The 15,070-nt window shown below is 45.8% G+C and overlaps 6 protein-coding genes across 6 annotated transcripts; 3 read left to right on the forward strand and 3 right to left on the reverse strand.

Moving 5' to 3' along the window:
- The first annotated feature begins 228 nt into the window (after positions 1-228).
- Positions 229-1,973, forward strand: BGW36DRAFT_461495 (uncharacterized protein). The gene is made up of 3 exons (XM_046222139.1): positions 229-357; positions 407-1,531; positions 1,595-1,973. Exons 1-3 carry the CDS (start codon positions 292-294, stop codon positions 1,964-1,966), a joined length of 1,563 nt encoding a protein of 520 aa, XP_046072238.1. The 5' UTR covers positions 229-291; the 3' UTR covers positions 1,967-1,973.
- Positions 1,974-2,147: 174 nt separating this feature from the next.
- BGW36DRAFT_378862 (putative zinc binding dehydrogenase) lies at positions 2,148-3,796 on the reverse strand. Its single transcript, XM_046216155.1, has 4 exons — positions 3,478-3,796; positions 3,305-3,426; positions 2,696-3,240; positions 2,148-2,604 (listed from the first exon to the last, which is right to left on the reverse strand). The coding sequence occupies exons 1-4, from the start codon at positions 3,625-3,627 to the stop codon at positions 2,393-2,395; spliced, it is 1,029 nt and encodes a 342-aa protein (XP_046072239.1). The 5' UTR covers positions 3,628-3,796; the 3' UTR covers positions 2,148-2,392.
- Positions 3,797-4,230: 434 nt separating this feature from the next.
- Positions 4,231-5,631, forward strand: BGW36DRAFT_427497 (uncharacterized protein; the record flags this gene model as incomplete). Its single annotated transcript, XM_046220420.1, has 4 exons — positions 4,231-4,803; positions 4,857-4,985; positions 5,043-5,161; positions 5,229-5,631. 4 exons carry the CDS (start codon positions 4,231-4,233, stop codon positions 5,629-5,631), a joined length of 1,224 nt encoding a protein of 407 aa, XP_046072240.1.
- A 309-nt stretch (positions 5,632-5,940) lies between these two features.
- On the reverse strand, positions 5,941-6,568 carry BGW36DRAFT_295245 (putative ubiquitin conjugating enzyme; the record flags this gene model as incomplete). Its single annotated transcript, XM_046211162.1, has 5 exons — positions 5,941-6,001; positions 6,052-6,131; positions 6,183-6,308; positions 6,364-6,443; positions 6,499-6,568. 5 exons carry the CDS (start codon positions 6,566-6,568, stop codon positions 5,941-5,943), a joined length of 417 nt encoding a protein of 138 aa, XP_046072241.1.
- Positions 6,569-7,080: 512 nt separating this feature from the next.
- On the forward strand, positions 7,081-12,584 carry BGW36DRAFT_295186 (putative endosomal peripheral membrane protein; the record flags this gene model as incomplete). Its single annotated transcript, XM_046211154.1, has 6 exons — positions 7,081-7,158; positions 7,212-7,278; positions 7,345-7,518; positions 7,567-7,773; positions 7,823-7,911; positions 7,962-12,584. 6 exons carry the CDS (start codon positions 7,081-7,083, stop codon positions 12,582-12,584), a joined length of 5,238 nt encoding a protein of 1,745 aa, XP_046072242.1.
- A 319-nt stretch (positions 12,585-12,903) lies between these two features.
- Positions 12,904-14,573, reverse strand: BGW36DRAFT_296635 (vacuolar protein sorting-associated protein 26; the record flags this gene model as incomplete). Its single annotated transcript, XM_046211289.1, has 5 exons — positions 12,904-13,169; positions 13,537-13,653; positions 13,709-13,733; positions 13,793-14,265; positions 14,354-14,573. 5 exons carry the CDS (start codon positions 14,571-14,573, stop codon positions 12,904-12,906), a joined length of 1,101 nt encoding a protein of 366 aa, XP_046072243.1.
- Positions 14,574-15,070: the final 497 nt, after the last annotated feature.

Genomic DNA, 15,070 nt, shown 5'->3' on the forward strand with positions numbered 1-15,070 from the left:
AATGTAATTATTATGATGCTTGACGGAGCAAGGACGGTGGAATTTCACCATGCACTAGGAAGTAATATTATTGGGTAGAGTACCCTGCAAGCCCCACCTCATAGGATCCGCTACGAGCCTTTCTTCTCAGCCAATCACAGGCCACTTGATATACTCCGAAGGCTGACAGCTTTGTCAGTCTCAGGCTCCCTTCTAAGTACGTCCCTCTTTCTTGTTCTTCGTACTATCCTTCCTTTTATCCTCTCAACTGCGCTCGTAAACCAGCTTAGCCGTAAAACAATATATGTGATAATGAAGGAAGGCAGTCGAAGCCCGGGTAGTCTGCCCCACGGTGTGTGGACGCTGGTCTTCGAGTTGGTAAGTTGATCTATTAACGTGCTGCAGGTAATGGCTAATTACGCACCAGATGCGAACACAAGATCTGTTCAATATTTGCTTGGTCTCCAAAACATGGAACGCATTAGCAACAAAGTTCCTATATCGATCAATTCCTATAGGAGAACAACACAGTCACATAACACATTCACAGATATGGTCCAATGAGGCCAGCATCCGGTCTCGGCTTCTCTCCCGATTAGAAGATGATTCAAATGACGAACTTAGGGCCTTTGTGCAAGAAGTGGCTGTAATGCCTACTTTCGCGTACACGATTCGCTCTATTAGCGAACTCGAGGTAGAAGACTGGTTGTGCAAGCTGTTCGTACGCCTACCGAACCTCCAATTAGTCTCTATCCATACCTCTATTCAGCGGTTAGATGAGATCATCTGTACTATCTGTGATCACAATCGGCGACCGGAGCTTCGTCTGTTCTCTGTAAACGGAACTATGGGTGATAGTAGATTAGCAGACCGAACCCTATCCTGTATTTCGACCTTACATGCCACTGTGAACCCATTTAAGGAACAGGATGGGCCGAATCGTCACATACTCCACCTCCAAAAACTGTTTTTCAAATGTCCAAATATGCGGTCTTTTTCTCTCTGTGTGCATGGCAACTACGGAGGATGCGTACTCAACTTCCCAAGTTTCGATACTATCAGAACTTTTCAACTGGCCGGGTATGAAAATTTCCCTCTAATAGAGGAACTCTCGCTTGATGCATACGCGATGGAAGACGATGAGTGGATCCATTGGAAAGACCGGTTCTCTTGGTCCAAACTAAAGTCGCTCACCCTGGGACCGAGTGATCCTTGTAACCTTTTGGACCGGATGGCTGGGTATGCCACATCATTGAGAACCCTCAAGGTTCTCGGCTATGCTGAAGAGGGAAACTCGGACTGCAAATCGGTTGAGAGATTTCTATTCTCCTTTGATAGCTTGGAGACCCTAGAACTGAATGGTTATTTGTGCTCTGTAAACGCAGTTGCACAGCATAAGAACATATCGGACCTTTGCTTGCATATGGCCGAGTATTCAGAAAAGGAAATTCAACGGAGAGTACTTACCACCGCCGAGCTCAAACACCTTGATAAACACTGTCCAAAGATGGAGTCACTCAGCATTGACGTTGAAAGGAGTAATAACGAATGGGTAAGTGTATATATGAACAGACAGACACCATCAGCATTTGAAATTGACCGAACTATGATATAGCCGGAATCCATTTTCGGCAGTCTCGCAACCAGTTTTGCTAATTTGAAGGCTCTGTCAATTCACTTCGAACTTGGAATCAGCGACATTGAAAACCCCATTATGCCAGCGTTGGACGAAAGTTGGGCAAAGAATCTTAGCCAAAAGTTCTTCAACAAGCGACATTCATTCGATTATGTCAAAGACGACAACGACAGAACATCTCTTGGGAAACTACACACTCTAACTCTGAAGACGGGTGAGAGCCAACGAAGATTTCCCCAGTGGGAACCTGAATACTCGCGTTGGGAAAATCAGCAATCAGCGACTTATGAAACTAGCCTGTTGGGTGATTCGTCAGTCGATATTAGGATAACTAGAGCGCCTTTGTATTAGTGATTAAATCTAAAAGAATTAATCGACTACTCTTTCATTTCTGCCTTCGTTTCAAGGTCATGGTGGGCGGCAGCACGCGTTACCAGTACGTATCGATCATCATCTCCACGTTATCCCAAAGAGATCCTTAATATAGCAAGTGGCTTTACATGTCGTTAAACGAATTATTGTTATTTTACTTTGATGTTCTCCTTGCCTCTTCTCCAAAATGGTTTGCAGCTGCCCACGCACTTGATTGGATGCCCTCGCTAACTTCAGCCCTAGCACCCCTTTTCTACATACGTATGTAAGCCTTCATGTCTCCCCTGGCCGGAGGTAGGAGGTGGAAGACTAAAATATGACACCAACAACAATCAACAGAACATACGGAGCGGCAGGTTTACAAGAATTTGCTATCCATCAACATTCTAGACCAGACACTCATAACTATTCTTTAGCAATCTCGATGACAATCTTCTTGGCTGATACTCCCACTCTCTGCAGGTCAATACCCTCTTGAACCTTCTCCAGCCCACCCTCAATAATCATTGGGTCTGGCTTTGCTTTCAATTTCCCAGCGGCCAAGGCTGCTGGTAGATATTTCCGCAATATGGTATCGCCAAGATCTGATTCTAACAGGGCAGGTTGCCAAACCCATACTAAATCAACACGTCTCAGGTCAGCCATTATATATCAGAAGTTGGTTTGGACATCCAAAAGAGTTGAAAAGCAAAAAAAAAGACAACATACCGCGACGTGGTTCAATATTATCCATAAATGAGCCTTCTGGTGTATTTAAAACAGCAAGCCTGCCTCCCCCAATCTTGCCCAAGATTTCACCGCAGGGCTTCAATGTCTCTGCAGTAGAGATACAGTCGAAAACATAATCACCAGGTTTCAGAACCTTGAGAACTTCTCCGACAATTTTGGGGTTTCTGTGATCAAACACGTACGATGCGCCTAGATCTTTCACGTACTCGAAATTGGCTGGGCTAGCAGTCGTGGCAACTTGGTAGCCAGCAGCAATAGCGAGTTGAATCGCCGAGCTGCCGCATGATGAGCTTCCACCCCAGATGAAAACGGTTTTTCCGGTAGGTTTGGGATCCAAAGACGGCAGTTCCAGTTGAAGTTCTATAAATAGACCCACTGCTGCTGTAGAAATGGATAATGGTAACACAGAGGCATTTGCCAAGGGTAGAGAGTCGGGAATTGCTGATACATGAATTTCGGGGCAGGTGCTGTACTTTTGCCATCCACAGTTTGCCGTTTTGCGCACAATTAAACCGTTACATAGCCTGGAGACGAGAAAGGAGTAACGGTCAACCATTTTCTTCTTTATATCTGCAAATAATTTCATACCCAAGCACTCTCTGCCCCAATTGAAACCGGGTCACTTTGGAACCGAGTTGCACAACAGTCCCAGCAATATCAACTCCGGTGATGTTGGGAAATGGCATTTCATATGAGTCTCCGTCTTGAAGCTATGCGGTTTCAGTACCAAACCTAATGAGAACAGAATAACGCAGTCTTACTTTCCAGTCAAGAGGGTTCACAGCCGCGTATGCGACTTTAATCACGATCTCATCTTCTGCTGGTTCTTGCTTGGGACCTGGGCCAACCTTTAAAGGATAGCCTTTGAATGATTCAAGCCACGCAGCTTCGTTATCCACGATTGTCGTCATTGTTGACCCTTCTTGGCCTATTTTAATAGATTTTATGTATATGGAGATAAGTATTGAGGAGAATGAATTCTGATGTCAATTATAATGAAGCCCATATTGGGTTCATGTGTTAAATTGGACCTATATATAATTTCTCATATCTCACGGAATACCGTAGGATAGAAAGTACTGGATCTGTTAAAAACGATAAATATCAATTAGAACGTATCTATATGACTGGCTTGTTTGTTGGTGAAGTGAAGGGCTCCACCGAAGTGACACGGAACTCCGTGAGCCTTAGAGACTGATTACCAATCAACCAGTAAGACTCGAATTCAAGTTTCACGTTTGCAACTTACGCAGCTGCACATATCGTCATAAATTAAGTAGAATATCACCGATAATATGACCCCAGAATTCACATGCAATATCTGTCGCAAGACCTTTGACAATAGTAGGTTTGCCCTACGTACATATAGGAAACGGGTGGTTAACCCAAATGGCACCATTTCAGGCAGGTCACGTACCAGACATGTTAGCTACTGTCGAAGAAAGTCTCGCAACCCTCCAAAGCCAAGAAAAAAGGCTTGTAGTGGCTGTACCCAGGCCAAAACGCAATGCGACATGGGATTCCCCGCATGTTCGCGGTGTATCCACAAGAACATCGTTTGTCGATATCAAAACACGTTAAACGTGCAAGGTCGGCCACAGGAGCAAGACTCCATCCCATTATTGTCATCAGCTTCGATACCATTACTGGGGTCAATTACAGACACTTCATTATCACTATGGCCTCCATACGTGGATGACTTTGACTTTCAAAACTCAGCGCTCCCGATAGTAGACATTCTGTTGCTTGACCAAGGCCTGTATGACTTTCTGAATATTTATCAACCCGCTCCCCGGGTCCCTCGATTGTTTCAGCCTAAACAAAGGTCCTTTGGAGAGTCATCACTCGACCGACATTATGTCCTAGTCAGTCTAAGCAGCTACCCAAGAATGGTGCTTTCGAGAAAGAAAGATGACATACCACCGTTTGTACATGCGAAATATCTGGCCACCTCTGACCGAGAATTTGCTCCAAAACCGCTAGCTCGCTGCGCCGGTATTGTAGCACTGTGGTCAGTCAAAACCAAGGATAATAGCGTTCATATATGGAGAGCAATTCGATCTGAGCAGGAACGCATCTTTGAAGAGGTATGTTACCTGTCGATTCAAGAAATTTTCACCGATTAATATTCGTTTCACAGTGTCTTGGGTACAACGGTACAGACTTAGTGGCTGCCGCCCAAGCGATATGTGTTTATAATATCTTGCGAGTCTTGGAGAAAGATGACGATGTGACCGACTTCGATATGCCATTGGTGTTGACAACATTAGTATGTGTTAACGCTTATTCCCACCTTTTAAAATACAACAAACTCATTACGCAGTAGAAAGTCGCGAGATTAATCGGTTATCCGAGTGTCGGACATAGCCATCACCCTTCAGCACAGAATTCACAGAATTCACAGCCAATATGGGAGAATTGGGTCATAGACGAGTCAGGACGCCGGTATGGTAGACACTTTCCCGGTATATCTTCTTACATGCCGGTATGTATTGATAATTGAATGATATAGGGCGATATATATCCTACTTATAGTGATGTCGCTCTTCGACATCTCCCCGGCAATCGACTATAACTCTTGCCGCTGCGCAGAGTACCTATCCCAAATACCTCTTCCCAGCCCCAAAAATGTGTGGAATTCCCGAACAGAAGCAGAATGGGTCAAAGAGTCAGTTCAGTCAAGCTGTGATGACCAGCGTCACCAATCTCTCACATTTGGCGATCTGCTGTCGCACCGGAATGGCAAACATGAAATTGATTGGCATTCAAATGACAACCCGACTGTTAGGGAGTCTACGCTAGATCATTGGCTCGCCGGCGTTGATGATATGGGAGTTCTTGTCATGTCGGCAGCGAAAATCTCGGAGGATACATTCTTTGCGAATTCATTTTTCAATTTGAAAGCGAGTCGGTAATAGTCTGAAGACTGATGCTTTCAGTTTTAACTTGTGTCGGATAAAAAATATTCAATCAATATTTTGGTGAGTGACAGCACAAGAGGTAGAATTTGGCTGCCCTTATGTTAACATTACTAGTAGAAGTCTACTATTTAATCATTTAATTGGGCCCTATATAAATGATGAACATCCAGGGTTCGACTAAAAGCACGCCAAGCTTGCCTGATATGCACGAACAATACGTAAATCTAGAAAGAGAAAAGACAATGGTCCCAGCCAGAATACTCCATTCCTACCATGCGAATACGCATACACCGAGGGCGTATTTCAAAAGGTTGAACCTTCAGGCGGCTGAGGAAGCTTCTTATGTTGAGGTAGTGACATGAATCTAGACAGAGAGCTTAGTCAATGTAAAATATCAATGACAGCTAGCCGTACCTCCGAAGTTCTAGTAAGATGGTCTCCATGGTATAATCCCGTTTCCAAATTGCCAGGGTTGGTAATTTCCCGAGGTCGACCTGCGAAAGCTCAGCACAATGCCCTTTTTCCATCTGACTTTGGAGAATTACCACTCCGTTCCGAGGATCAACGCAAGGGAGGTTTATCTTGGATACGAATTGTAGAGTTGGTGGTTTATCTGGATAGTCGTCTCCACAGTGAATATTGACACTATATATTCGATTCTCATGGACGCTCTGTACAACGGTAGATCAGCCGTGGACTCTGCAAGAAAGCCGGAAGGACACGAACATGGGGAGGGCCGAGAATGGTGCCATTCCAATTGGTCATCATCAAATCATCTCCATCAGCGAGACCGTAGGAGCAAGCTTCTACCGGTATTTATTAGCGTTGGCAAGCAGATTATGCGACAGCCGTCATACGCACCAGCTCCCTGGCCTTTCTCCCCTTTCTCAAGCTCCTCCAAAAGACGAAAATTGCGTGGAATCTTCGCCATGATTGCTAATGACAGCCAGGCCGAAGATGTGAGGTTGTGCGTGAGTGATGTGCAGGTGGTAAGCGGGTTTTTGAGTCTATCAAACAAACGACGCTGGAGGGGCAAAGGCGTCAGGACCACCGGCTCCTCCATGATTGGCTGGCATTGCGTGAGTGGACTGCATGGCACGTGATTCAGTATACACCGCCTTGCAGCCGCCCAATCACTTCTCTCGGTTGCTATTCAAGCATCGTCTGCGGGCGAGGACACGCTGCGTGTATGCTTCCCTTCCTGTACTCTGTCGACAACATATCTGACCTTCTATGGAGAAGCTCGGTATTCCTCCTAGCAGTTTTGCATATATGCCCCTCCCCGCCATGGTTGTTCCGAGTTCTTAAAGGCAACCGCGTTTCAAACGAATTACTGAGCTTCGACTCCTGCCAAGCATTTGCACCAGCTCCAAATAGAAACTAATTGCATGCTGAAGCGCAAGATATGCCATCGCTCCTATCATCCTCTCTGCCTAATTGGATATGACCTCCCAAACTCTGCAGATAGAGCTTGCAAATTTAATTCAGGAGTCAAAACGCAAACACTCCGAACTCAGAAATGTGCGATTATATGTTGTTTTATTACCAAAAACTACTGCTAACTGCACCTCCAGGCTGCCGAACAATCGCTGAGTGAGTTGAAGGCTTTGCCTTCAACTTCGGAGGCACAAATCACAGCAGGTCCGTTTTTGCTTTACATTCATCTTGGGTTTTACCATCATGCAGTAGACTGAGTAACCATTAAAGACTTAATACGCCGTCCGAATTTCATCACCCCATTTCTTCTTGCTTGTCAAACACGGCAAGTAAAACTTGCCACCATTGGTGCTGTTTGTCTCCAGAGGCTTGCGACATCTCATGCGCTGTCGCCTGACCGACTTGGAGATACCTTGTCTGCCTTGAGAGAGTCAACCGGCCTGAGTATGGAAACCCCAGTGAAGAATTTCCGAGGCACTGACATCTGTATAGGCCAAGATGTTCAGCTAAAGATTCTGCAGACACTGCCAGCTCTATTGCATAATTACTCTGACGAACTGAGTGGAGAATTACTAGCACAAACCTTGGAGATTTGCGCGACATTGCAAGCCAGCAAAGTTGCAGCAGTATCAAACACCGCAGCAGCTACTTTGCAACAGCTCGTCATCTCCACATTTGAAAAAGTTGTAGCTGAAGATGGTAAAGTTATCCAACGAAAAGACAAGATCGATTTATTTACTTTACGAAGGAAATTCCGATCACCCAATTGCTACCAAGACTGTCTCGGTTGATGGGTCTGACATTGACGTTGGGGTAGCCGCATACGATGCCCTTCTAGTAGGCCTTGACTTCATTAAGTTTTACGAATAGAAGCTAATTCTTTTTAGATTCTCGGCGATCTTTGCCACCTCGTGGAAGGCGAGAAGCTTGAATTCCTTCAGATAAAGGGCCTATCGCCTGTCTTTGTCCTAGAGCTCATTGAGAGCATCTTGTCGAACAATATCAAACTGCTCCGGAGTCATCCAGAACAGATGTACGTATTACGAAACCGTCTCATGCCCTTGATAGTGAGGTATCTCTCGGAAAGGCATGGCTTCCCTCAAACGCTTCGAATCACAAGAATTCTCCTCATTATTCTGCGGAACTTTATGAACCTCTTACCAGATGAGTGTGAAATGGCTCTCGCACTTCTCATTCACCTTTTAGAACCTGATGTCTCTGTGTCGTGGAAAAGAGTTCTCTGTATGGAGGTTTTCCGTGGCCTTCATGCTGAACCCGGCTTGATTAGACTGGCCTATGCTTTGTTCGATGAAGTCAAGGGCCAAAAAACAATCGTCAAGGACCACATGACCTCCCTCTTACGACTGGCATCGGAGAAGCCTTCACTTATAGGCATCAGCCATCAGTCAACTGTTCCGTCCAGTGTTCAGCATTCCAGGTCCAACACTGAGGAACAAATCACGCTAGAGTCTGGTGGTGTTGCTGGAGTCATTGGGGCTGCAGTGAACGCTGCGGATGAGAATGTAACCGGGATCAGTAGCCAGTGGAGCACGGTTAGAGCACCATATCTGGAACTTCTTGATAAATCAGAACCACCTCCACCGCCTGAAACTTATATTTATAGCCTCGTTCTCAGCTGTATCAGCTTATTGTCCGAGGGTCTAGCCAGGTTCATTCTCCCTCTGACAGTGACAGAATCGAGAAGCAAACGCAAGAAAAGAACGGCAATGCATGATCGGGAGCAAGGTTCTAGCGGGGATCTTCGTGAACTGCATAGATCAAGTTCGACAAGATCTACTGCGTCTGATTCAAAGAAACAAACTGTTCCCCTGAATCCATTGACTCTGGAAGATCACCCACAGATTGCTGCCATCCGATCCAGCGCAGGAATTATCGAATCATGCTGGCCTGCCATTCTTTCAACCTGTTCAACTCTTCTTTATGCGGCCTTGGATGCGGACTTTTACCACAATCTTGTTCGATCTTTTCAAAAGCTGACCCATGTGGCTGGACTTCTGAGGCAGTCTGCTGCCCGAGATGCATTTTTAACTACCCTAGGCAAAGCCACCATTCCGGTGGACAGTTTGAATGCACGTGGTGTGAACCAAAACGGATCAGGGTCGGGATCGCAACAAGCTGAAGCTTCAGAAACTACAGCGCAAGGAACTTCACTTAACTCGCCTGTAGCGACACCCAAAGCGTCATTTGAGGCTTCTCGGGCATCTTTGAGCACTAGGAATTTGCTTTGCCTGCGAGCTCTTCTCAATCTGGGAATTGCGCTTGGACCTACGTTAGACCAAGCTGCGTGGTCTATACTTCTTGAAACATTACAAAACGCAGATTTGGTGATTAAGCTCTCTGCTGTCATGACCACGAAACCGGGCCCTACTGCTGGAAGCAACGACAATACAACTCAACCCAGCCACGACATTCCTCGAGCTAATATGGGAAATGAGATCATCGCAGTTCAAACAGTTGCATCGAGGATGTTTGAAAGTACTGCAGAGTATCCCAACGATTCCTTTGAAGCGATATTGAAGGCTTTGTTAAACTTGGCGTCAAGTTTCGGGAAGAGTACAAACGTAAACGCCCTTTCACCCACAAGCTCTTCCCCTTCTCGACGTATGGGACGAGTCCATCAAACAACCCGCAGTATTTCGTTTGCGGTGGGGAAATCCAAAATACAAGACGACGAAATAAACTTTGTGTTAGAAAAAACCAAAGATCTTGGTTCAGCGAACATAGATCGCCTCTCGACTGTGGGACCGGAAGAAGATGCAATCTGGGATACATTGAATGTCAATCTAATTGTAATTGTGACCAACATTGACCACAGTCCAGCTGGTCGTCTGAAAGCAAGCAGGACTTTGAATAGTATTGTCCTTGAAACCATGAGTAATGGCGACATTGATGACGAGACTAAGAACGCCTTGCAATTGAGAAACCTTCGGTCGCTTCAGTCGCAGATTGGATCACTCTATCAGCATCAACAGCGATTTCAGTCATCTGCTGTCGACATTGAAGCCCATGAGCAAGTACTAGATACGCTGAAGGTCATGCTGGAGCAGCACGGAGAAACCTTTGTATCTGGTTGGGACCTCGTATTCGAACTAGTCTCTAGTGTTTTCGACAAGGGTAATTCGGATCCTGAAAATATATCGGCGGAAGATATGAAAAATTCCTTGTTGAGACCTCGAATGGTCACATCCAGGTCTCCTCGGCTTGTTCGGGCGGCGTATAATTCATTGCAGCTGATCGCTTCTGATTTCCTCACTCTTCTTCCGCCCTCATGTCTCCTCAATTTGGTCGACTCGTTTTCATACTTCGCATCACAAGACCAGGACTTCAATATTTCGTTGACTACAACTACTTTCTTCTGGAACGTTTCAGATTTCCTTCAGGCCGAAGTTGGCAAATTCTCCATCGAAAATTCGATTGATACAGCTATAAGCGAGGAGTCTCTTGCAAAGCTTACAGACGATTCCGATATTCCTACCTCCCGGGGAGCTTTGTGGCTTTTGCTACTTCTTCGCATTGTAGGCCTCACTACAGACAGTCGACCGGAAATTCGCAACAGTGCAATTCGGACACTGCTGAGAATATTTGATGCATACGGTCCACAATTGTCCCCCAGGGCATGGAATCTCTGTTTGAATCGAGTTTTGTTTGTCATGATGAGCGACGTCCAGACCAGGACTCTCGAAACTACAAAAGCTAATGGAGAAGGGGGGGATGATCAGGCAAAAGCATGGGAAGAAACAGCCGTTATCATGATCAAAGGTGGCTCCGACTTGATTGCAAACTTTTTTGACCCAATACTCAAAGATGCTGGGTTTGACTCGTCCTGGGAACGCTTTCTTGGATTCTTTCAAGTACTAGCCCAGATTAACACCCATGAAGTGGTAGAGGCAGTCTTTGGAAGTCTCCATGAAATCATAAAACATGCAGAAACCTCGAGTGCCCTTAGCAATGGAGCTGTGCGCTTAGCCTGGCTCTTGTGGGTGAATAACCATCCAGTCATGGGGGCAAATTCCTTGAACATGGAAGACTCAAATCAGGATGCTCTTCTCGCGTATTTCCGGTCTTTCCAGCAAATCTACAGACTTTATAAAAGCAGTGTCACTGAGGAACAAGTCCGGCAAATTCTGTTGCACATGCGAGTAGCAATGTGGAATTCTGTTACTTCAAGATACTCACTTGATATTGACAGCCAATCAACTCTTCAAGAATTGATCATTGAGTGTATGAAAGCGCTTTGTTATGACAAGAGTGAATCTCAGCCTGCTATTGTGACATGCCTAGCAGATTTCTGTGACGCTGCTTTAACACAATGGTCAGCTGATCGCGACAGGAATCGCCCGTCATTTGTCGCGTTTTCAAAGGCAGCTATCGATCTAACAACCTGGTATATCGCTGAGCATGGTATCAAGGTCGATATATTCTCAGACGGTTCCCTGGTATCATTGCTACAACACCTCGCACATCCTATTGTTCGAAAATATAACTGGCAGGGCAAAGACCGAGAGCCATTTATCTGGCAGAAAGCTACAACATCAGCTATCAACATTCTCCGCGTGGCGGTGCCATATGTCGAAAAGCAATATGGCGTGTTTGAGAAGTCTGATATTACGCGGTTTTGGTCCAGCATCGTCGAGATTACACATGGGATTATCACAGCCAGCATCCCTGGTGATGTCGATATGCCACTTACAAGAATCGCTTCCGATGAGGAATTTGATATTGACGCTTTTCAGAGACTCGTTCCTCTAATCATCCCCTCACTTGGATCTAGTAACGTACCGGAAAGTATCCAGCGAGACTTCTCATGTGCCCTTGTTGAGTCATCGTTCATTTACCCTCCACAGCGCATGGACAAGCCAATCAATGCACTACTTGAGAAACCACTCCATGACCTATATAAAGTACGCCGGGGCCGGACATACAACCCAGTACCTATCTCCAGATCGCGCATTGCCTATGTCCTCGTCGATACAATGTTCCAACTAGCACATGCAACCACCCCCTCCTCGCCTAAGCCCGAATCATCACGACAAAACGGCGTTCAAGATACCGACCCCACTGTCCCATCACGCATCGCTCTTGCGCGCTCCATCATGCCCTACCTCATCCTCCGTAGCTCTCTCCCCCTAAAATCATACATCGCCGACCAACCACTCCGTGGTCTCATGCCGCAGCCAGCCTCCGCGCACCGCGAACTCATCCACGTTCTCACACGCCTAGTCGATCTTGAAAGCGAACCCGTTGCTATTCCCGAAGACCCCAATGGAATTGTGTCATCATCTGCCATCAAGACTCGCCACAACAATCACCTTCAATACCGCAAGCATCTCGGCTGGATGTATCCGCTCGTTGTGAAATGTGTGCATGTAGCCGGGCAGGTTACGGGCCGAGAAGATCGACGTGTTTTGGAGAATCTGGTGAGGATACTAGATGCGGTAGGGGATTGTTCCAATATCGATCATGAGGAAGAGGACGAGGAGGATGAGTAGTAGGAAGGAGTTCTAATACCGACTATCGATTATTTTATTTGTTGTCCTTGACTCTCTCATAGATTCTGTATATAAATTAGATTGGAGTAGTTAGTCTACATATGGACTTTATTTATTCTTTCACCTGCAACCAAGGAAGTGTCATACTTCTGATGTATTTGATATCTACCAGAAAGACACGAGACTTTGTTCTAGGTACGGATACATGAGTAATTACTATGTTAGGTGGGGACAATGGCATTTGGAAAATGGCCAGGCTGGAGGAAATAAAGGAAAGGGGTCTTGGTATTCATTCGTTAGAAGTCAAGGTATTACTCTATCACGCGGGACCAGCAGGTTGCGGTTGGGGCTGCGCCTGTTCTTGTGCTTGTGCTTGTGCTTGCGCTTGCTGCTGTGCAGCAATAGCAGCTGCTGGAGGTTGAATCATGTGCTGAGGGTTTTTATTCGGGCCAACGAGGACATGCTGCTGCCTCTGGAGCTGTTGCTTCTGAAGAACCTGCTGCTGCGCAACCTCTGGGGTTGGGGCGATTTCCGGGGCTTGGCGGTAGAGAACAATTTCCGATTGCTTGAAATAACGACGGGCGTCTGGGTGAGAAGCAAGTCAGTCAGTTGCTCAAGAAGAAAATGCGTATAGAAAAAGCGGTCTCCATTGAGATCTTAAGATGTTGGGGGTTTCCTTGATTTCATCCTAGTTTTTATAACCAGTCGGATAAATTCAGGCAGGAGTTCAGGCAGCGTGGGGTTTGGTGTGACGGGGAAAAGACGTTAGCGCAGCCAGGGCCAGAGACACCTAGTACGAAACCGTATTGATAGCGTTTCAATGGCCGTCGGCTATTGAATCGGTAATCAATACGGTTTCGTATCTAGGTGTCGAACATGGCCTGTTTCCCATTTCCGCACGAGCCTCGACAGAGAATCACAGGCAAGATAAATATACAAAACTTATACATACCTTCGTCGATTAGGACTAGGCTCAAATAGTATCGGGTCGAGTATTTCTTGTTAACGTCGCGAAAGGTCGGGGTCAAATCGAAGCCGCCAAGGAATAGTCTGATAGGGATAGTTTCACCTAAGGTATCCGTTAGTTAATTCTGTGGTGCTTAGTTAGCCTCAAAGCAACATACCTCGTGATGGTGACCCGTCCATAATCTGTCAAGGGCGGTAAGCATGGGAATTCTCTGAGATTACGAATGGAGAAAATCGCTCACCTCAAATCTCACCAGTGTTTCACTTTCGTTGTATTGGTTTGGTGCCGCGCCCGTTGTTTCTCGTCGAATGATGGACAGCTCCATGTGTTTGATCTTGAGACGTACTAAGAGGAAGTATATTCGCCCGACGATGACATCTTTCAGGTGGTATTGTGATTTCGAGTACTCAAACTCGATATGCAAGCAGTCTTCAATTCCAACATCCATCTTGATTGGACTGTTAGTCTCTGGAGGCATGCGATACGAATATACCCAGAGATCCTTTTCCCGAATGACATCAGCCATGCGCCGTGAGACTGTGACCCGCACAAAATATCGCAACTTGACGTTAATGCCATTGTATGATTCATACTGCTTCTCGACGTTCTTGAAGTTGAAAGGGAAGGTTTGTGGGTGCTGCAATTCGCCGGGGGCGGCGAGCTCTTGAACAAGAGAGAGAAATTCGTAGTGATTGCCGCGGTCGAAAAACATCTCTAGGCAATAGTCAGCACACGGTTTCACTCATGACTTCTCTTTGCCATCCGGAGGTAAGAGAAGCTAAGATTGTACAGTATGACGTACCGATCGAGCCGATGAATTGCACCTTGATGCCGGTGTGCTCTAATCGCTTTCCATCTTTCGGTCGGATTGTCACGGCGCCTTTGATGGATTCGCCATCCATATAGAGCGGGGCCTTTTCGCGACGGCCCTTATCGAGCTTCACATCGACTGTTTGCCGTTCATCGCTGTCTTCTAAAACGATATCGATATCAACGGGTGTGGAGAAGAAGAAGGGAGCCATTGCGATGGAGAAAATGGCCCAATCTTTTTGCCAAGGACAGAATTAATTGATGCGCACTGTCCACACTAGAGAAGAAAATACCCGCAAGCTCTGGCTAGATGTAGAATTCAAGCTGTGATTATTGTTGTGACAGATGCGATTGATCCATGTGACTTGTCTGCCTAGGCGGCGGAGTTGACGCTCCTTCGAAGAAGCTAGGTGGGGTTACGTAATCCATTTCCTCCGCATGTTTAAACGTTCGATCCACGTGAAATCAACTTTACACTGTACATCATTAAAATATCTCCGCTATGTATGTCAATTAATGTTATATTTCTTAAAAAATACTCGGTGGAAGAATGCATGATATATATGCTCTTAGTCAGATGAATAATATAGGTATCAATAATTGATGAGGGACGTGCCGTACAAAGATGAATATCAAACTTACCAAGAGAGTTCAATTCCTATCTACATGTATTATTTCAGGACATTACAGAAATATGGATTAGACATGC

This window comes from Talaromyces proteolyticus (genome assembly GCF_021365285.1).
Source record: "Talaromyces proteolyticus strain PMI_201 chromosome Unknown BGW36scaffold_6, whole genome shotgun sequence".
Classification (NCBI taxonomy): Eukaryota; Fungi; Ascomycota; class Eurotiomycetes; order Eurotiales; family Trichocomaceae; genus Talaromyces; species Talaromyces proteolyticus.